General features: G+C 35.4%; 1 protein-coding gene across 1 annotated transcript in view; it reads right to left on the reverse strand.

The window, feature by feature from the left end:
- Positions 1-23,658, reverse strand: part of CCDC102B (coiled-coil domain containing 102B) — a 139,682-nt gene that overhangs the window by 112,518 nt on the left and 3,506 nt on the right. Inside the window, exons 2-4 of the mRNA XM_008505501.2 lie at positions 15,241-15,860; positions 13,467-13,681; positions 7,522-7,630 (exon numbers count right to left, since the gene is read on the reverse strand). Of these exons, the coding sequence (XP_008503723.2) occupies positions 7,522-7,630; positions 13,467-13,681; positions 15,241-15,846 (930 nt within the window). The 5' untranslated portion in view covers positions 15,847-15,860. The remainder of the gene's footprint in view (positions 1-7,521; positions 7,631-13,466; positions 13,682-15,240; positions 15,861-23,658) is intronic.

Raw genomic sequence — 23,658 nt, forward strand, 5'->3', positions numbered from 1 at the left:
ACTCTACTATCTCAGTTTAACCCCATATTAAATTAAAAATTCTCTATCTCCAGTGGCCTTCAAGATAGATTTAGCTGTTGTTGGAAAAGAACAATATATCTGTCTGGTAAACTATGACTTAGCTGATGCTTAGAGTTAGGATTTAAAAATGAAGTGGTCCATCAAATGAAACTAAAATACATATTCTGACTGGTTATACCCACAGGAAAAAGAATTCTGCAGCTGTACTATATTCAGGGTGAAAAAATGTCTGTAACAATACTTGCCAGTGCCCCAAACTTAATGCTAACCATTTTTCAAATGAGTGACCATTTTCTCAATGGAGGAAAGGAGGAGAAGAGATGGGATATTTCTATGGCAACAATAATATATTTTTTTTCTGAAAAAAAACCAATCTGTAAAAAGGTATGCATTCTGGAAATAAGGAAATTAACATCCACATTTGCACTGTGTAGAAAAGTCACACATTTCTGGTCCTTTATTTTAGTGAATGCATCTAGGGGAAAAGGGATGATGACACACATTCTAATAGCTACATAACATTAAAGTATTTTTCCACACAAGAAAGTTGAAGAATGAAGCTTTCTTACATTAAAAAAAAAAAAAATAAAACCAAAACCAAACCCAAGAACCAGTTCTATTGAGATATAAGTGAAATGGCAAACCATTAACAGGCTGTCTTGGAAACTGGGAACTGGGAAACACTCATAATGTAAAGTGATCAAATACATAAATGCTTTATTCATTTTATGTCCAGGCAATGTATCAAACACGTCCCCAAGTCCTGATCAACTGAGTTACTAACAGGCATTTGTACTGCCCTCCTACTTCTGTGGTTCTGCTTCATTTTCAAAGTTATGCTTATGATATAAAATGTACTGACAATGCCCTGAAAGGCAGTATTGTACTTGGGTGCACAAAAAAGATGCTCCACTAGCTTATTTCAGTAATTTGACTCTGCAAATTTACTACATTGCTTAAGCAGTTCACATTTTGCTATGGATGTTTTAGGCTATCCAGTATTAACTTTCTAATTGGGATCCATTATAGCTTTTTTTCCCTTCATACTATCCACTTCTAAATGTTTCCCCATTTCTTGAAATTGTTCAAGAGTCAAACATTTTTCATTTCTTTTTATCATAGTATCATTCTTGTACAAATATGAAGAGAGTATCAGAATAATTTCTGACTTCAGAAGCTGAAGCCTTGCTTCCAACAGAATTCAGTAACTATATACCCATAACTTTAATATTAGGCATCCATTAAGCCTTTGACTGGAAGATTGTTTTATATATAAGGACAAGACCCCCTCAAATTGAAGTGCTTCCCAAAAACAGACACTGAAAAAAAAAAAAAAAGAACATGCTTCAAATTCTCTGGGTTTTTTGTTATATTTAGTAAAATATTTGTGCCTAGATAAGCAGGACCTTAGATAATAATAGCACGTATAGCATGCTATCTTCCCAACTGCAAGTGATATTTGAGATGGAATTAATATGATTTAACTCTTAAACTACATTTCCTTTTCTGTCTAAAACGGAACATCATAATTATAGCTCAGGATCAATATAAATGAAAAGTATACAGGGGTTCAGGTGAATTTAAAGTGTTCTTTAATCTCAGTCAAGAGAAGAGTTGACATTGTTATTAATCCATTGGAGAATAATTCATTTGCTTGAAATTTATAAGGGACACATGTCAACCAAAGCTCTCAAAATCTGACAACCCATCACTCATCTGGAGAGTCAGAACTTCAATGTACTAACAAGTGCATATCTGCTTTTGCTGCTATGCATGGAGAGGTTGAATTTTCAATCCCAGATTAAACAAATAACAATTCACAGTAACTAAAAATCAGCTAAACGGGGAAATAGATCTGAAATTAATCTCTTTAAATAAGAAAAAAAATCACACCTTTATGTTTCATTTCAAGCAAGTGGTAACTGGAGCCATCAGCATTCATATCAAAAGGGTTCTGTGTGTAAGCTTTGCAAACAGTAGCATGATTTTCTTGCAGTTGATTGGATAATGACAGAACACAGCAGGGGTGACAGTGGTAATAGATTAAACAAACGGTGTTAAAAAGTCTAAGTAGATGGCAAAGATTGTTTCAGCCATAGGGATCATAGCAATTATTTCTCCTAATTTAATTTGAAATCTCAAAGGGCAGCTGATTTGGAGCATTCTTAACCAAAAAGATCTGAAGCAAAGCATGAGCTCTCATCCCTTGATTGGACTCAGTGACATTTTAGCTTAACAAAAAAACAAAACCAAGAAACAAAACCCCACTCACTAGTTCCCAGTGTGCTTAAAGTTTCAATACTAACGTTTGGTTTATATTTCAATAAAAGGTATAACAGGCCTCTGCTAAGTACCTTTGCTTTATTTCAGTGACACTTGAAGTAGTGTCATTAGTAGGCTCTGTTTATATTCCTTTTTATCTAAGTATTTTGCAATGGCATGATGAAGCTGCCCAGTTAAAGAGTTAAGTCTGTTACCAGGATTGTTATCAGGGGCAGAGGGCTGGTGGTGTGAGTGGCTTTGTGTTCCTTCTCATATCTAACACAGCAAAGTTCTTCCCAAAATAAGGAACATGGGTAAGAGCCCTCAGAAAGTTGAGACTGGCTAATGCAAATCTTTTCCAACATCAAGAGAAAAAATGGATTTGTCAGTTTGTATGTCTCTCAGTAGAAATAGGTATACAGACCATATTGGATGTAAAAATAAGTTTCTAGTCCATGGAAAATGATGACTGATTAAATTCTTAGTCCTGTAGAGAGACATTGTCAACCAGGTGCCTCGAATTGCCAGTGAGTGGGTGTGAGTCCACCTGTGCCTGATTAGGACAGGCCCCTATTGGGCATGAGCAAGGCCAGGGGGCCAATAAAGGTGAAACTCACGCCCACAGACTAGCTCACTCCAGAGCTAGCTTTGAGCGTGGCTGGTTGCGTCCTCAGCAGCAGGCTAATCTCGCAGCAACTCTACGTGAGGCTACATCGCTCATCTATCCAGCCCGGCGACGCCAACCTCGCTCTCCTCCCGCTACATAGTCCTAACTCTCAAAACAAAGATGATTTAATTTACCAAATTGTTTTTAAAAATGGGGTTTTTACAGATAAACATCATACAAACTTAATTATAGACCAGACTTTAACTGACTACTTCACTTCAAGTAGTTATCTATTGCTGTGTGGTTAGTAACACTATTAGTTATTATTAGTAACTAATTCAGGGACTAGAGTAAGTGGCTGGTTCTCTTCCTTTTCTACCTCACATGGAAGTATTACTTCTTTGTTCTGGAAATAATACATCTCTCTCCAATATGCTATAGCTGAGTCAGAAATGAAATTCCATTTCAGCAGCTGCAGTGAAACACTAAGCCTGACTGTTTATTCCACACACATAATTTAAGAAGCAAAATTACTTATCCTGAAAGCTGCATGAATATTACTGTATACTACACGTCAGGCATGAAGCTATGGTATTTCTAACCCTAAATATTTAGCTACCTTTTTTTTTTTTTTTTTTTTTTTTGTAGAAAGAGCCTTTCAAAACAGCAAACTTGATTCCAGGTCTTCATGTTCTCTTTTCAAAGGCCTGCGAAGAATTACTTAATCTACTTATAATATCATAAACCTGAAACTCTAGACTACTACACAGCCATGGATTTCACAAACCCTTATGGTCTGCACAGGCTTATGACTCACTATAGACAGTGATTAACAACAGTCCTGCTGAGTCAGTCCACAATGGGAACTCTTTATAAGTACAAAGGTGTTAGATAGAGGATGAATCAAGTACCGCTTTACACATTTCTGATTAATATTACCAAAAGAGTGTGTAAGGTGACAGGGTGAGTTTCCACGGGAAAAAAAAATAAAAAGGAAAAAAATCCTATAGATACAAAGAAGAAATCTTTAACAAGAGCAAGCTGGTAAGAACCTGAACCTCCAAAAAGACTCTTCTACTTTATACAGAATTTAAATGTCTGCAATGAGATTAGAAGACTTGCATCTAAGTAAGAGTACAGAGACTGACATAATACATAGTGAACATATCTACATACAAGAGAGAGTACAGAAGACTTTTGTTTTAAAAGATGTTTACAGATCACTGTGAAAAAATCAGAGGAAGAACAGAAATGCTTCTGCCTAAGATATAAAGTGTTAGTTCAGCCTGTGATCCTTTTCATCTAAGGATGCTTTTTTCCATACTGATGTTCTAATAGGCTTTTAGTACAAATTAGTATATTTTTTTGCCTTCTATGCCACAAACTGGGCTATGAATTTCCCCCATTAATCGTCAACACAGTAGACAATGTAAGGGCTCATTCTGTACTTCAGCTGGCAGAAAATTATTTTTAAAATCACAGAAATCACTTCCTATTGTGGCATTTGTAAGTCTACAGTGCACACCAGTGGACTATAGCAGTATTTGCATTTTTTTTTCACTTATTTCAGTATAAAGTAAAATTGCTTTGTACATATTCTATTGTAGTTAACTTTTAAGCCACCAGAAAAACATATCCTGCCTAAATTATAAAAACAGATATAAAATATTGGGGAAGACTTGAAAAGATTGCAAATAAGAAAGCATTATTGTGCATTTTATAAGACTGAATTAACACTCGATTCATTTAGCATTCAATGCTAAACCTAAAACTTTAGCAGTGTTGCTATCTATAATTCTGTGTTTACAGACATCAGGGCAACACATGACACTTTTGCTCTGGTTTACAAAGAGCTCAAAGACCTGAGTAATCAAACTGAGATGACTGAAATGAGTGAAATAAAAAAGTCTTAGTCAAGGACATGTAAATAATCCAGAGGTCATGATTGATCTCTTATTAATCTAGCAATTCCTTTGCCATTATTACTGGGAATCAGATTCCGTGTTTAGCCTAGAGCATGTCTGTGCTTTCTTTTCACCCTCAATTTTTTCAGTCAAAAATCTTGTATCGTGTTCAGGTATCCACTTCTCAAGAGTACTATACGGTGATACCTTCACACACATCACCAACACCTTTTTTTTCAATTAAAAAACCCACCTTTTTTCACCTTTTTTTCATCCTTTTCACTTACAAAACCCCTCACAAATGTAATTTCATTCACATTAGTCAGATTCATCAAGATCAGTGCTTTCCTATAAAGACTAGTTTAAGTCCTATAAATCTCAAAAATCAAAGAGAATTCTCAAAATATTACCTCCTGTTCACAAGTAAAGCAATTCAGCATATTCTCAAGAAGAAAGCAGCGATACATGCATGCACACATAAAAACTGGCTATCAGTCTCCAGCTTCCAACCAATTCTCATCCTTCTTGTTCTATTCCTGCTGTCAGTGCCATAAAACACGAAGACTACATTTCTTAAACAAAACTAGCTAAATCTAGACTATTTCTGTTGCACAGAGGCATGACAAGCTAAAATCCTTCTTAATGAGGAAGCAGAAAATAAAGGACCAAAATTTGAAGGAATTCAGACAGATATCTATGAACTATGACAGATATTTATTTGTTGCTGTGAATGTTGATCTATGAAAGATATTGCATTTATTTGTGCATCATCTTGTAACTAAAACTCAGAATTTAATAGACAGCTTGCAATCTTTTTGAAAATGTGAAGAGAAAGCTAATTAATTTTCCTGCATTACTCTAGATCTGAAATGTTAAATTTATAGGGAATTTTAAATTATTTATATTTATCTATGTAGATACACATTTTAAGTTTTGTTGGACCTAAGAGGTTCTCAGCCCATGGTTCTGAAAGCCAAATCCCAAAAGTTGCACCACAAATATTTTATATTCTTTTACTCATGAACCTGGAAATGTATATTCATTTCCTAATATCATTGCAATAGGCAATATTTTTAAATTCCTCCTTTGAAGGCTGATCTTCAAGTACATAATTTTCTGGCATCAAAACTCCACCAAGATTTTCCCTGCTACACTAAATCAATCTTCTGATTTACCTGTTTCCCTGAATATTGAGAGAAATCTTTGCTGCACTTGGAAGATCCTATACTTCAAGACCTGTTGGCTTTGCTTGGCTCCTTTGCTTACCAGTCAAAGCTGCTTCCCATGGGATCCTACCCAACAATTCTCTGACTAAACCAATGTTCTGCTTTCCTTCAGTTGGAGGTCTGTACTCTGCTGCTTGCTTTTCTCACCTCCTTCAGGACCACAAACAACACTATTTCAAAATTACTACAGACAAGGACATTATTCTTCATCACATTTCCAACTAATTTCCTTCATATTAGTCAACATCAAATCCAGTTATCCGTCTCCACTGTTGATACCTTCAACACCTACAGAAATAAATTATTCCTGAAACCCTCTCGAAATCTCTTTGATTGCACCAGGCATGTTGTCTTTCTAGCAGCTGTGCAATCCCTCATGAGAACCAGGGGCTGTAACTTAGACTTGCTTCCTTATCAAGTGGTCCACAACAAACTCCCATCACAATGTCACCTTACTGGCCTCTCCTCTGATCCTGAGCCAGAAGTCTAACTACCACCCATCCCATGGGAGATCTCAAAAGATGTGAGCTGTTTATAGACTTGAGGGCAACCCTCATCCCCTCTGCTCTTTCTTGCTAGTCTTTCTTAAGTCCTTCACAGTGCTCCACTGGATGTGGCACTCAGTGCCATGGTCTGGTAACCACAGAGGTAGTGGTTCAAGGGTTGGACTTGATGATCTCACAGGCCCCTTCCAACCCAGCTGATTCTATGATTCTATGAACTTGGCACAGTATCTTAATTGTTCCAGCAGGGTTGTAGTTCTGTAACCACATACATCACTAATTTCACTGCTTGTTTCCCAGGACATGTGCATTGCTGTACCAAAGCTTGAGGAACGTGTCTTTTCAGTTGTTTAATAATTCCTGAAGTATTTCTTGCTCTTATCAACATGCAGCCTTGGTGGGGATGGGAGAGTTATTAGGGGAAAGGGGGAAGGAACGTGGTATCAATTTTCCTGTATATTTGTATATATTTAGTAATTTTTCCTATTTATCATTACTTTTTCATTAAAGATGTGTAATTTAGTTTCCAACCCATAAATCTCTCTCCCTTATTCTCTCTCCTTTCTTTATCAGGGAGGGGAGGGGGATTAATAGAGAGAGTCTGTTATTCGGTTTAATTGCTGGGCCAGTGTTAAACCCTGACACACCCTCATTATAGATGGGAACAGCACCAGCACCTTCCTCCTTCATCTGCTCAATTCTGGCAAGGCTGTGGAGCCACCTTAGTGTGGTCCTGGCTGCTCTCCAGCACCTTGCTGCCATGGCTACACATGGTGCTATACAGGGCCTGGGCTTCTCCAAAAACCTTCAGCAGATACCTCCACTGAGTTTACAGGGATAAATAGTTGATAAATAGTTGATTTATTACTTGCACTTATTATCACAACCATAAATGGTTGATTTGTTACTGGATGCAATTTAATTCTTAATTACAGCACAAGAAATCAGAATTCTCAATTTTGCTTCTTGCTCCATGTGATAACGATCTGCTAACATACCTGTTTCACACCTTCCACCTTGTTTTGTTTCAGTTCTTCATATTTCCATTTCCAAAGAAATAATTCATTCTCCATCTTTTCCATTTCTTTTTCCAGAAATACATTCATTCTGAAAAAGTATTATAAAAATCAGGATTATGTCTTTTTGAAGCTGTCAACAGAAAAATTACTTCAAATTTCCTTTTCATAGCTTGAGTTATATGTTGCAGGCTTTGTCAGCTGTATATCTGGTTTTTATTAAAAACCTATATGATCATCATATGATTATTCTGGGAGATGTACCAAAAATAATATCAAAAGAGAATGAGGAAATGCAGTAAGATAGAATTAAAATTTTAAATGAAATAAATTTTAGGGAACATACAGAAAAATATTCAGAAATGGACTTCAGTTAGTGATACAGGTCACCTAATATATGATGAGCTAGTGAAATCCTCTGAGAAAAGGTAATGTATCACTTTTATTTAGGTATAGACAGGATTATTTTAAACACACATATACAGGGAAACATATACTGAAGAAAAAATATTAAAATATGTATATTTCATGTTTCAAAAATAATTGGTCTTGAGAGAAAATGCTACAAGAATTTTAGGAAAAAGGGTTATTTATCTCAGAGACACTATATTTTATTTTTTAAAAATATAATTTTATATAATTTTATATTTTTCTCACATGTACCAATAATGTGTATGAATGATTTTGCAACATAACAATCTTGAGTACAATTAAAAGTGAAGGAAAAAGTTTTTAATTACAGATAAAATTTTCTAATTTTTATGTCTAACATTTAAATGAAACTGACTCACAATTTTAAATAAATAATGTTCCATTGGCTATAAATATCAATATAGGAACAAAGCCTGTAAAGTTAGGATGTTAAAGAAATCTAAAATCTGAAAACCAGTAAAACCATATAAGTACTACTCTGTTAGGAGGTGAAAAATTTATACTACATAAATCCTGTGAAAATTGAGGTATGAGAGAAAAGAGAAAAACACTCTAATAGTTGAAAAGAAAATTTTAATACTGGTAATTAGGAAACTGTTGTGTGCCACTGTAGTTGTTTTCTATCCTGAGGCTAATGGAATTTGACAACCTTTTTATTGAACATATTATAGCCAGGCTAACTATAACTATTTAGTTGATAATATTTAGCTTTAAATTAGTCTTCCACAACAGCATTGTTAAATTGAAGGAATTAAAGAAAAGGGTATTGATGAGATTTGTCTGGAGCATGTCTATGTCTATATGTCTATTTGGCTTTGGTTTGGAAGCAATGTTAGCTATGTTCACAAAGCATTAACGAAGCAATCTAATTAGATTATATAGGAGAATTAGATTAATAAGAGAGCAATCTTCTTGCTCTCCTTTTCCAACTAAACATAATGCTCTTGAACTAGGGATCCCCTTTTTTCTCCATAGATATAGCACATAGCACAGCTTACCTTAGTAAAGTCCTGTGGCTCCCCATAACACTACAATAATAAAACAAATAACATCCCTCACAGAGCAAAGTGGAGCAAGATAACTTCTTTTATACTTAAATAACCTAAAGCATGCATTTCAACTGCATGTTTTTTGTTCTGAAGTAATGGGATATATCATGGAACCGTATCATGACTTCATTGGGGAACTAAAGGAATTATTAAGAGGTTTAATAAAGAAGAAAAAAAACATTTAGTAGAGTTTAACATTTTGAACAGTGGTCTATTAACTGTACCAAAGGCATTTAAAGTCCTTAGAAATGGTTTAATCTGAAAAGTAGAAGAGAAATGTCTAGTTTATGAGTGCTTACATAGAAGATAATACTTCTATTTGGTATTATAGTATAACTCTTAAGTGTGACCAGATCCCTCTGATGCTACTAAAAGAAATAGCTGACCCTGAGTGCATGGTGTGTACTATTTAAGAAAGCAAAGAATATATGAAAGGATACAGCAGAGATTGGTGAAGCAGCTTACTACCACTTAAACAAAAGATCAAGATCAGAATATTGGGTAACATCTATCAGGTTTTTGTTGAACCCACAGAAAAAGAACTGCTTCCTGATGTTCAAATAGAGAGTCCTGTTTCCATTACCAAAGCCTACCTGTCCGCTTCAGGTAATTCCTCTTAGATATTACCAGCTATCACTGTAGTTGATGGGCTTTCAGTTTTAGAACAAAGAAACTCTTTTGGTTTCATAATGCATCAAATTCATAGAATCATAGAATCATAGAATTAGCCGGGTTGGAAGGGACCTCAGAGATCATCTAGTCCAACCCTTGACCCACCGGAGCAGTTGCTAGACCATGGCACTGAGTGCCACATCCAGTCTTTTTTTAAATGTCTCCAGGGACGGAGAATCTACCACCTCCCCGGGCAGTCCATTCCATAGCCTAATCACCCTCTCCGTGAAGAAATTCTTTCTAATATCTAACCTAAACCTCCCCTGGCACAACTTAAGACTGTGTCCTCTTGTCTTGTTGAAGGTCGTCTGTAAAAAGAGTCCAGTTCCCACCTCGCTACAGCCTCCTTTCAGGTAGTTGTAGACAGCAATGAGGTCTCCCCTGAGCCTCCTCTTCTTCAGGCTGAACAGCCCCAGCTCTCTCAGCCTCTCCTCATAGGGCCTGTGCTCGAGTCCCTTCACCAGCCTGGTTGCCCTCCTTTGGACCTGTTCCAGGACCTCTACATCCTTCTTAAGCTGAGGGGCCCAGAACTGGACACAGTACTCGAGGTGTGGCCTCACCAGCGCTGAGTACAGGGGAAGAATCACCTCCCTGGACCTGCTGGTGATGCTGTTTTTGATACAGGCCAGGATGCCATTGGCCTTCTTGGCCACCTGGGCACACTGCTGGCTCATGTTCAGTTTCTTGTCGATGCAGACTCCCAGGTCCCTTTCTGCCTTAAGATCTTGGCTATCAAAGACATTTAGATTAGTACACTGATCCAAAAGATTATTAAAGAAATCTCTTTTATAAAAATGTTTCTTTAAAGTTCTGGAAAACTTATGAAGTCCTTACAAAGTCCTATTCATGTCAATGGAACCTCAAATGTGTATTTGATATGAACCATAGCAATAGTAAAAGATTTTTGGTGTGTGATTTTACATTGAATAACCAAACCTGAAGTTCTTTGAAAGTCAAAAGACAGACTCTGGTATCTTTTTAAAATTTTTTTTTTAGAGCTCATTTCTTTATGCATTTTGCAAAGCCTTATCCATGGCTTAAGGTTATATGTGTATTACTGAAGACAGATCTAAAAAGAACTCAAGAGACATAGGGCTGCTCAGGGTGAAGAAATAAAGTATCTCATGGAGACATTACTCAGCCAACTAGGGGCATGTCCAAATACTCGGTTGCACGAGCCAGCTTGGCTCTGGAAAGAATGTGGAGTGCTGCATGAAAACCAGAAAGTCCTGCTGAGAAGTCCTGTGCTGTATGAATCAGACTGTACTGACTGCCAAGGTAACCTTTGGCCTTGGGGTTCAAGCTGTCTGAGATCCAAGCTTGCTTTTGATGCAGCGCAGCTGTTTGTCCTTGGCTCAGCTTTACTGAGAAAATTGCTAAGTTGGGAGAAAGAAGCTGTGAGAAAGCACTGAAGCTAGAGCCGCACTAGATAAGAAAAGCAAAAATGCAAGCAAGGGGTGATTGTTGAGATAGCCATTATTAGCAGCTCCAGGATCCAGAAGCAAAAATACTGACACGAACAAGTATAAGACCCTAAGAGGAAAAACTGGGAAGCTGAAAGCTGAGACTCAGCAAAACAAGCCCAGTCTAGTAAGCAGAAAAGAACAATCCTTTCTGAGCTGGCAGAAGACATCCTGCCCAGCAGAGACTTGTAGGCTGTCTCAGCAAACTGGTGACTGTATTAATGCTTATCCTAAGTAACATTATTCCTAGCTATTGACAGAATTGCCAAAACATAATTGCTTCATGCTCTTAAGCTGCTCACATTCTGCTTACAGAACATCCTTGCACACAGCAAATGTTGCTCAAAGTGACCAAGAGAGGGAGATGCTACACCAGCATCCACTGTTAATGTGGAGATGACAGCTCTGTGATCATTTGCTGCCCGAGGTTGGCTCTGCCACGTGTTCCACAGTGTAGAGATGCCCTTGGTTCTAACCAAGTGCCAGCAAATGCCAGTCTGCTTTAGTCAGTATGTATCTAGGCACAGATATTATATATTATCTGGGGATAAATGGCAGAATCTGTCTCTCTGCTGTACAGTTACAAATTGGCTAGTGAAACATATGAACAAACAAACCCAAACCAGAATTTAGAACCAGGGTTTACTAATTTTTTTTCCAAGAAGTGATTAAAAACAAGAGTTGAAAAAATATCCCGTTTACAAGAGGAAAATTTTGTATATGTATGTGTACTGTGATTGAGTTTGGGAAATGAAGTACCTAAGACCCCAAATATTTCAGCCAGAGAACAATGTATATGTGAAGCAACAGTCTCCTAACTCACATGAAAAACCAAGAGAAACTGGAAAATATAGGCATGCTGGGATTTTTGAATCCATGAAAATCTAAAGCGATAAAGCATACTTCTGCTTATCTGCTGCATAAAGAACTATTGTATGTTTTCTATACCTATAAAATTCATATAGGAAAATTAATGTAATTTTGTTGTGGGTTTTGTTGTTTGTTGGGGTTTTTTTGTTTGTTTTTGTTTTGCTTTGGTTTGTTTTTTATTCAGACTTGTACTATCTACAGGACAATTGTAAAGGAAAAGCTATCAGGAAAGAAATACTTCCTTTTCATTTTCTAATTAAGTTTGGTTGTTTTTCAAGTAACAGTCACACAGTGCCTAAGTCTCCTACTACATCCATCATACATCGCATACTGTGTCTTTCCTCAGTGATTCAGTCTTGCTCAATTGTTTGGGAAACAGTTCAGAAATATACAGGCTGTAAGCAATCTTGACTTACTTCAATTTAGGCCACATTGGGTTAATGGTTATTGAGGCCTAGTTAGAGGCTTTCTGAAAATGAGCTAATGGGAAAGAGATAACTTAATTGGCAACAGAAGAGGAAAATAATTATGTGAGAAGAAGGTTCCGTGAGAATGGTATGTGTAATTGGAATACAAAGCCACCTACATGATATGATGGTGTAAACAAGACTTCTCTATATAAAGTGAGTGCAAGTTGTTAATAAACGATTTCATACAATCATATTGATGTGCACATGGAATCCTTAAGCCTCCACAGACTGTTTTCCCACACTCAATACTGATCATTTATGCAAAACATCAATGAATTCCTAGCAATTAAAAGCCACATGTTAGCATATCATGTGTAATCAACCTATGAATTCTTTTGAGTCACCAAAATGCACGTTTACTCTTTATGTGAGATAAATTCAATAAGATACAGTAAGAGTACAATAAGCATGTTTTATTCTCCTTCTATTATCTGCTGTGAAGATTAACAGTGTTTTGCAGCTGAATTCATGTGTTTTTAATTAAAAAATGGCCTTAGTCATTCTGAAGTTAGATTCTTTCAAAGACTGCTGGTAGAGAATACAAAAATTTGTTATTATGCACGTTTGTTGTTATAATGCTCCAGTAACAGCATTACATCCATTAGGTCCCACTGCATTGGTGCCAAATTACTAGTAAGTATATTTTTTTAATTAGCTGTACCTTCTTAAGAGTTCTGAGTGGAACACCACTTGTGTAAATGACAGACATGCCAAGGAAAATAATAAGCACAATATTGTGAAATGCTTACAAAGTATGGAAACACTGATTTCAACACTATCAATCAATAAAAAAATAAATTTAAAAAAAAGTGCTGAATTTTCTCTCTAAATTTTTGCCAAAGCCTTGTGAATAACAATTCATAAGCTATAAGCTATAAATGCATATATCTCCACATCTGTTTTAGAAAGTGTCTTAAAAACCCTTTATTTTTAATTAACATTTCCCCAAGTAGGACATATTTTTCACTTACTCTCTTTCCTTCTGTAAGATTTTCTGCATCTCAGCCATATGCAAATGGGAGACAGAAACATGTATTAAACCCTTCTCCGTTGTCTTAACTGTATTTTCCAATTTTTTTGTAGGTTCCTCCAAATTGATGCTTGGAACTCGACCAGAAAATGAATTAGGAGGTTTTGGGGTGAATTCTTTATTGTGATCGTTTTGGTCATTGATTACCTCTGCATCCTGAGAAAACAGAAAACCATTATATGCAAGAAAAGTATAAATAAAGTGAAAAGTCTACCTTAACTGCTGCAGGGCCTGCCAGTGCTCCTCCAGACCCTTAAATCACACAGGAGAAAAAATGTCCTAAGTAACATGTTCACTTGCATTTTGTATGTATAGAATAAGGAAAAACAGTCACTGTAGTTGCAACACTTTAATTTTGTGATGTCTCACACTTTCTATGACCAGCTTTATATCCAAAATTTTTCTAATGTATCTTTACTTCAGAATTATACTCCAATTATCAGAATCCTGGAACTAAAAAATACTGGAATATAATTTATGCATACAAATAATACATTGAGAAACTCCAAGTAAAGAACCCTTAAACTTCTAACATAAATCATGTTGAGGGTAAAGGACTTAATCAAACTTTGTATAAGGACTGAAGTTACCTGCATAACTTACCAATTTGCATCCCATTTAGAAACTAAAAGCACTATAATATCTACTTTGAAGATACAGGAAAAATCAGGAAAAAAAATACAGTTTTATTAGGAAGACTGAATATCTCCTCTATACAATGTTTTTTTTTAGAAATGTATTTAAATTTTATCACCTGTGATGAATGCTGCTCAAAAGTTAATTTCATTTTAGCAGGTTACCATCAGTCCTATTTCATACCACTCTGTTGAGGTTTTTTTTTAAATACCTGAAATCTACATCAGAAAATACCACAAGAATGTTTTGCATTCGCATAAAAAGTTTCAGTTTTCAAGTAAAGCAGTATTTTTTACATTGGAGTAACAGTTAAAATATATTTTGTGTCATTTCCTTCCTGTTTCTCATTTGTCAGCCCAAAAATATGAAAGCTATGTGCTTTTTTCCAACTTTCTTATCACTACTAACATACAGTGCTGTTTGTTATTTTTTTTTCAAGATTCACAGGAATGAAGTATAATTTATCTGCATTACAGAGTGAGTGAATATTCTAAATGTAATATATTCAGGCCCAAAATCTTGATGATTTTCACAACACTGAAGTAAATTTCCTATATCCTACAAGGTAGAAAAAGAGCTTTTTCCTATAATGTGGGGAAAAGTTTCCCACATTCACAATGACGACTGTCTATTAGACAAGTAACAGGTATAGCTTTTCTACAGTTTGTAGAAGAGTTTGCCTCACCTCTTCCCTCATTTTATAAGCTGTGTTAAGGAAGAATTAAACTATTTTCTTTTGGAAGCCAGGAACCTACATTGCTTTATTAAAGATTTAAAAAAAATGTACACGTGGAGAATTCAAATAACTAAGGTAATCTGCTACCTTAAAAAGTGAGAGAGTTATAATAATGCTCTAGGCTATTTGGTTTAACAGTTACTTAAATGTTAAGTCATAGTTGAAAGATATTAATTGTCTTCTGTATTACTGTGTTACAGGAATATTAGATAGGGGAAAAATGAGGTTTTATAAATGAATGGATCTGTTCTTATTTTGATCAAAACTTTAAAAATCCCACTTCTAGACACGAAGCCAGAATCTTCCACCTCTTCATGAACTAAAAAAATTCCCCATGCTTTACCTTCTTTGTGTCCTCTCCCACAGGAATCTTGCTGGTTTTGCTCACGTTTTCCACAGGTTCTTGTTCCAGAAATTTTAACTGGTTTAGGTCTTTTGTAATGTAAGGTAATTCTGTGAAAATGGATTCTGTTTTCCAAGCAGTTATCCTTTCTAAGTTTTCCTTCTCATTTACTAAAGCTTGATTTACCTTTTTGAGCATACTCATTTCTTTCACAACACCATCTAATCTGAGTCTCAATTGCCTGGCTTCTTCTTGGGCTTTATTTCTTTCTGCTCTCACTTTGCTCCATTTCTCCCTCCAGTTAGCAGTACAATCTGACCACCAGCGCATGGTTTTCTCCATTTGGGCAGCTCTGGCCTTGACTTCTTCCAGTTCCTGAATCCTTACTGCTTCAAAAATTTCCCAGTCACTGCTGTAATTTGTATGCATATATGGGTAAGTAGATGAATATGGGTAGAAACTTTGAGATGTCAGATTTGAGTTACATGGATAGCCACCTGGTTTGCAGTCTCCAGCTAATTTGTAACTTTGCCTTGGTTTGGTCCCAAAATTCCAAGTCTCTTCTGTTAGGTTCTGAACAGAGCCTAAATTCATGTTTCGATTCATAATCTAATTCACTCCTAAAAAAAGGCAAAGAAATAAAAGAAATTATCTTCCCTCAATCAAGTTGTATGAACAATCTCAAACAGTAGTTTGTTTTATCCCTGTAGTAATGAGATAATCTTAAGACTACTCTTGATGCTTTGGAAATGTGCTTTATCAACAAGAAATAAGTATTAAAACTTCATGTAATACTTTTTGAATACAGCATAAACAGACATAACTATTACTTGACTAGGAACTGCTAGCAAAGGAAGTGTTAATAAATAATCCTAGTGCTCTCAAAAGTTTCTGACTCTAGAAAAACTGGAAAAAAGCTTTCTTCAAGACAAGATTAAATTGAATCAATATATAGTCAAAATATCTAGTAAGAGGAAAGTATTTTTGCACTAGTCCTGAAAGGGTAACACTATCCTACTGAACTGTATAGCCTCATGATGATATGATGAGGCTAGTAAAACTTGTGTTCCTTTTCATTATTTATCTGCTGTTTTTCATTCAGCCAAGGGGAAACCCAAAGTTTCAGAAATTACTTTTCCACCCCAGTGCTGAGAAAATGTTGATGTGGATAGTCTGTACAGACTGGTCACTTGTACGTTCTTTTTTCCTCCTAAATATTATTTTTAAAAAACACCCACAAACCAGTAAAAAGCAAAAACCAGAAAACAAAAAATGCACCTAAAAGTCTTGCTCTACCATACTTCTATAATTTTTAAAGGAAAACCAAAAAGCCCTGTTATGTTTATACGTTATGGCAATTGGTGTTAACACCTGTAGTTGAAATGTAAAAAACCAGTGCAATAAACAAAACACTGAAGAGTAGATAGTGTTGGGATTATGATTCGTCTGTGTTTCATTTCAGCTGAATAGAAGTTTTGGCAGGTTTTGGTTCCAGTTTCCCAGATGTTTTCAACTTTTCATTGCTTTCCGGAACATTTATTTGCCATTTGTTAGAATCCTCTGGAGAACTGTTATAGTCAAGCATGGATATGACAGAAGAAAAGGAAATTGACAGTAAAAGAACAGCCACTGCCAAGGCATGATCAAGGCTAAGTCTTCTTGTTATCAGACCTACTCCCAGAAATTCCTGGGGAAAAAATAAAAATGAAGCCTGTTGACCATTCCAAAGAAGACACATCTACACACTTTTTGTATTGATATATTTACAAATAATTAGTAGCTTTTAGTGCTTGTGGACAGGTTGTCTCATTCTGTCCCCTTTGCAGACAGTATAGATAATAAAATGTTATTCACTGAGGCACAGAAGATGTGATGAAGCCAAATTCTAAACAAGAAAAGAATGAAAAGTAACTAGAGTCCACAATTCACTCAAAGCTTTCCAGATACCTCTTTCATAATGGGATTTTTGTCTAAGGAACTTATAATCTTAGAAGTTTTATCACTTACTAAAAACAGTAGTTTTAGGTAAGTTTTAAGTTGTTCTAAGTGCAACATTGATTTGAAGATTTCTGGATTTATTTTCTGTTCTGTTTCTTAAATCTCTGGATTTAAGAAATATCTTATAATTTAACATTACATTAAACACAAGAAAGAACATAGGCATATAGAATGTGGGAAGAATGATTCATGACTTACTCTGTTTTTATTCACTTAATAATAACCTCAAGGAAAAAAACAAATCACAGTACTGTTTTTACTTTGTTGAATTTCCATTTCATTTTTTATTGAAACATATACAAGCCTTGTGCATACAGCCCTGGTTTAAATGAAGTACAAGAGATGTTTTCTCATAGACATTAGTGAAAGTAACATTTTCTGGTTTGCAGAAGTGCTGTTCTGCACTGCTTCAGAAAAGACAGCCCCTTCTTTCTCACACGTGCAGCTACATGTTCATGACTAAGTAGCTTTTCCTCTTAGCAAAAGCACTTAGCTACTCAGATCAAACAGATGCATCATTCACAGCTGGTCATTTTTCATCCTCATCAGAGACCTTGTATTCCACTAGTGGCTGCATGAAACCCAGCTTTCCCACAAAATCTAGCATGGAATATTTCCTACAATATGGAAGGGAGGTAGGACTGTCCCTTTTGACAGCATCACAGAACTGCATTCAATTTATATAGCCAGCAGAATTACATAGTTAATATGCAGGGAGCAACAGCAAGGGGTATGTGAGCATAATAAATCAAACCAATCTATCTATTGCATACAACATGATTTTTAACATGACATTTGACTTTTGTGAGACTATTGTATGAAAGTGAAAGGGAATAATGTAATTCAGTAATGACTGGAGCACATTTGCCCTTTCACAACGAAAACGGAAGAATTTTTTGGGCAGAGACTTCTCTTTAGCTAAAGTGAGGTTTGCCTACAAGCTTCCTTTCTTGGCAAACAACTATAATAAACCATGCTAATCCACTAAGGTAACACTAGCTATCAGGTTAGTCAGCCTCCACAGCCATGCATGATGTAACCAAAGGAATGATCCTGTAGCCTGCCATGCTCCATTATAATGATATTTCCAAATATTTTACTTTTTAAAATTATTTTCTATTAAAATCCTAGAATTAGCCATTTTAATTGAATACTTGCATTTTCTGCAGATATTTTTCACAAACATTTTCATTTAAACAGAAGACTTATAGCTTCCTGAGAGTGTTAAAACACAGGGTTAGTAGCATGAAAGATGGATATTCTTTTGCATCACACCCATGTCTGAACAGAGCAACTCTGTTGCTATAGAGTTGTAGAGCAAATTATAAAAAAGGCAATGGGAATTCTGTTTCAACCACGAATGATTAAAACTTATGCTTGTATGTCTTTTAAAAAATAAATAGACAGAATTATTGGTCTTGAAAAGATGGAAATATTTTAAAATACAAAAAAAAAAAGTATTAATTATTATACAAGTGTCTGAAGTGTTCAGAATCTCATAGTTTCAGAGGGATTGTTAGGACAGGCTTTTTAAATTAAAAAGTTTAGCTGAAGGCAGTTCTAATCCTGAATCAGCTGATCAAGAATTTTTAATTATCCCTGTAGGTCCAGTGATACTTTAAACAAATTTGCTCTTCTCTGGTATATGAACACCTCATAGAAAAGTAATTCTCTGTAAAACTTCACATACCTACATTGGACTTTGAAAATTCTCATCTATAGAATCTTGCCAATCTGTGTCAGGGAGGAACAAAAATAATTACTAAGGTGTATGCTAAAGATAACAAAGAGATGAAATACAAATGTTAGTATTGCTACAGACACACACACCTAAACATAAAAAATTTCACAAGTCTGGAAACTGAGGAAAATGTACACTGTCTGCAGCTGGTTTTCAAATTGCTAGATTGAATTTGCAGCAGCAGACAAGCTTGCACAGCATATGGAGCTCAGTGATTATAATTACTTAATAAGAGATAATTGGATGGAAAGATAAGATGAAGTTAAGGAACTGGATGATGGAGGATTTTCTGCCCAATGAAATATAGAGGAAACAACATCCATTGTAAAATGTGAGTGCAGTGAGGGCCGTGTGAGAGCAACAGGGAGATCTGATGGTTCTCAGAAAAAAAATAAAAAAAGGTGCAGACATTTGGAGAACAGAAAAAGGAATACAGGTTTAAACCATATTTCACTACCTTGCAGCATTTGATTATTTACCTAATGTTCACAAACACCAGTAAGAAAAAGAGCTCTTTATTTATTATTACAAGCTCTTATTGTTATTGGCAAGAAGAAATGTATTAATCTTAGGTGGCACAGTTACGAAACTTACCATGAGAGAAAAGAATTATTACACTTGCCCTGTGCTAATAAGTGCTCCTTGCATTTAATTTTTCAGTGAGTTCAGTAGCTAGGTCAGCAACTTGAGAATAATATTTAAACATTCTTTTATTAACTGCATGACTTAATCTTTAGTCACATACCTCTTGATTATGAAGACCTCAGCAAACATTTAAGTGCTCTTATTTCTTTACAAAAAATATCTGCTTCACATTAAGCCAGTTCATTTTCTTTTATCTAATCTATAAAGGTAATAGGACAAAATAAACCATTAAAACTACACATCTGCTTTTGTAGGTGCTGCTGGAAAGTCAGAACTTACCATGGTATTGTTATAGCTGCCCCTTCAACCAAAGCAAGAAGAAGGCTTTGAGAAGATGAACAGGGGTGATGGGATTCTCATGGGAAGGATATATGGAGTGACTGTCTTGGCTGTTTACAAATGTCTTCTAACTACTGAGACATCAACTCAAGAAAAGGAGATCAAGTTATGTGTGCCTGTTGTAAAACTGATTTTAACTAGTAAGCTGTTACCCCTAGGTGTTCCACCCCGTGGCTAGAGAATTGGGTGAAAACTATTGGGAAATAAACACTGGAAACGTATGTGTGGGGGGAAGACCACCTCATGAGGAAGTGGTTTATCACAGCTCAAACTAAGATGATATCCATTGACATGTATAGCCACAAAAAGCCTAAAAATCCTGAGGCAACAGTGAAGTGGCTAATCATTTAGCTAGAATAAATGTAGCACAAAACGGAGGCAGAATGAGTACCTGGTTACAGGAATGGCTTGAAACTATTGAACTACTGAAACTATTGACTTTACTTTGATTCCTGTAACAATGATGTATTATGTAGTTTTCTCAATACATGATTTTTTTCTGGAAACTTTGTATGCAAATAGGTGAATTTGACCACAGAGGCAGTCAAAGTTGGATGGCTAAGGGCTTTTAAGAAATTAGCATTATTTTTTCTTTCTGCTTTAAAATAATAAATACCCCCAGGTAAAGAGATATTGGCTTTTTAAGTTACACTAAGACATAAGGTGTCAACAATCAAAAGCAGTAACTAAAACAAGAATTCTTTCATAGCATATCTCACATTATTTTTGCCAATGGTCTTCTTACAGGCTCAAAATGAAATGCTGTAATGCTCCTTGTGAAAGAATGTACCAGAAAGGAACTTTTTCTACTTCTCTGTGGTCCTGTGCACTGCTTTTCCTTTTATTCAGAGATTACAATAAATTGAAAGACTACAAAAGTTCTACTCTTTTTATTTTTCCTGCCATTTTCAATGAATAGTATAAGCAGTTTCGATATTACTTCTTCAAGATGCAAGCCACCATCATACACTTTGTGAGATTTAGGCCTACTGGTTAACCCAGAATCACAGAATTATTCTGGTTGGAAAAGACCTTCAAGATCATAGAGTCTAACCATTAACCTGACCCTGCATAGTCCACCTCTGAACCATGTTCCCAAGCACCACACAAGTTATCATGTATCATTGTCGTATCTTCCTATATCTTTTATATATATGATGTTTCTTCACATATTTTTGAAGCTGTATTCATATCATTAGGGTAAATATAGTCAAAAAATGTTTGCACATATAGATGTACCTATGGGGACAAAAGAAGTAAGACTTTAAATAAAATCTAGAGTAACTTAATTTCCCCAATAATGTTTTGTTTGATTGCAAACCTTCATGATATATCAAACGTAATTTTATACATTTGAATCTGTAGAGCTGATAATTTCTCAGCCAATACACTTGAGAAGAATAAATACATAATCAAATCATGCAAGGGGAAAAGGGAGTGTAGGAAACAAACATCTTTTCCAGACAGTCTCAAACAGAACTAAGTAATAAGCACAAGTGAAGACAAACTTAACGCAATTTAACTAGCTAGCTGTTGGCTTTTGAAATAACACAGTTTGCCTGGCTGGCTCCCCTTTGAGGTTGCTTATTACTTGGGGTTTTTTTAGGATATGATCAAATGAAAAAAAAAAAAGGTAAAATCAACTTCTGGTGTAATTACGATAAATATGAACTGTCAAAACTATAACTCTTTTCAGAGTAGCCAACTTGCAAAACATAGTGTAAAATTCTGGCCTAAGCAAGTTGCTGTCTCACCTGAGTTCTAATCTAATCTCATTGTGTGTGGAGATTGCTAATCTACCATGAAAAGGTACCATGAAATACCTTCTTTTTCTGAATGATACTCTGCATGATTGTGAGGAAAGCCAGGCTGTGAATAATAAACTGAATACTAAGTACTATTCATATCAAATTCAGACTATTTAAACTAAAACAATATTAATTAATTCAAATGAATTCACATCAGTCAAACTCTGGTCTAATTGGCATATCTTGAGTAGCATAGGAAGATTTTTTAGAACAATAGCAGTCTGTTCTCAAGCTTGATGCATGTAATTGCTTCAGAAGAATAGAGTTCACATTAGTTAATATAAATTCAAACTCTATCGGTTTTAATGTTAATGGCTAAAGATGCAAATGAACACTTTGTGCAAATTATGAAAACACCACGGCACCTTGTTCTTCAGACACAATGAGATTTGCTCTTAATCACATTAAAATGGTTACTGCTTGTTTCTTTTATTTTCCAGCAGTTTCACAGCTGAGGCAAAGAATAATCAAATGCATCTTTGCACAGAGGCAGTAAAGTAAATTATTTTCAGTAAGTGTTTAACGTGACAAACATTTTTAGCCCACGCTGAAATGAACAATGATGCTAAAGGTGTCACAGCCCCTTCCTTGGAGCCCAAGAGGCTGAGCAGGTACCTTCTTACACTGCTCAGCTCAGCTGCAACAGAAACAGCTGCCTGAAAACAACAGAGAATTTCAAAGGGCTCCACACAATCAGAATTGTCAGGATTACAGGATACACAGCTCAGCCAATACACACACACACACACACACACATACACTGTCTTGCTTGTACTGACAGGCTTGTACTGCCCTTTGCCTTGACACAGGAGATTTTTTCATGGATTTACTCTGAATCTTCCAGACAAGAAGGAAGAGTACAAAATTATACAGCATTGTATGCATGATATACATCATCCACACGGTTAGGTCTGACTTGAAGTATGTCATTCATCATTTTAAAAATTTTTTTTTTTTTTTTTTTTTTTTTAATCTGCAAGCATTAAAGACAGTTGTAAGTCAAAGTCAAAGAAGAAAGTTAAAAACATTTCATTCAGCTGTTCATTTTCACCCAGGGTATTTTTAAATAAATTTAAGATATTTGAAACATAAATGTTAAAAAGGATGCTTTAAATAAGCTTACAGTATACGATTCAGACTAGGTTCTCAAAGGATAGGTTTATTTCCCAGACATTACTAACATTAGCATTCTTCTATTTAAGTTTAAATTTCTTTATGGATTTTAAAATGTCAAATTAATCTCCTTGTGAAAGCCTCTGGAAGTTCTTTTTGGTATAGCCAAAATTTAAAATGCTCAGCTACTCTTAAATGGCACTGAGGACTTCAAAGATTGGTGGGGGTTTTTCTACACATTTCAGATTGTGCTATAGATCAGGTCAGATGGGCTCCTTTCAGTTTCAAAATAAGTTAAAAAAAAGCATCTGAAGAAAGACTTTTTTAACTGTCATGAAGAGCACTTTACTGAATGAGAATTAGATTAAACAAAGCTGAAACCTGTCCATCCAAATACTAGAGGTCACTTAAATGTATAGAAACATTTAATTACTTAAACCAAAAAAATCAGCAGTTCATTTTCTAGAGTTTATTTCAAGTTCCTAACAACTTCTTGTATGCTGGAAAGTGACTTTAAATCATCACTTTTATTTACAGGTTTTTTTGTTTTTTTTAAAATGTGAAGATGTAGAGGCATATCCCTGAAAAATTTAAGATAGCAATCCCTGTTTGTTCTGATAAAGTCTTTAATTAAAAAAAAAAAAGTTGAAAATATCTTAAAATCATATGCTTTATGAGGAGAGGCTGAGGGAGCTGGGGTTGTTCAGCCTAAAGCCTAAAGCTCAGGGGAGACCTCATCACTCTCTACAACTCCCTGAAAGGAGGGGGGTAGCC

This window comes from Calypte anna, chromosome 2 (genome assembly GCF_003957555.1).
Source record: "Calypte anna isolate BGI_N300 chromosome 2, bCalAnn1_v1.p, whole genome shotgun sequence".
In the NCBI taxonomy this organism is placed as follows: domain Eukaryota; kingdom Metazoa; phylum Chordata; class Aves; order Apodiformes; family Trochilidae; genus Calypte; species Calypte anna.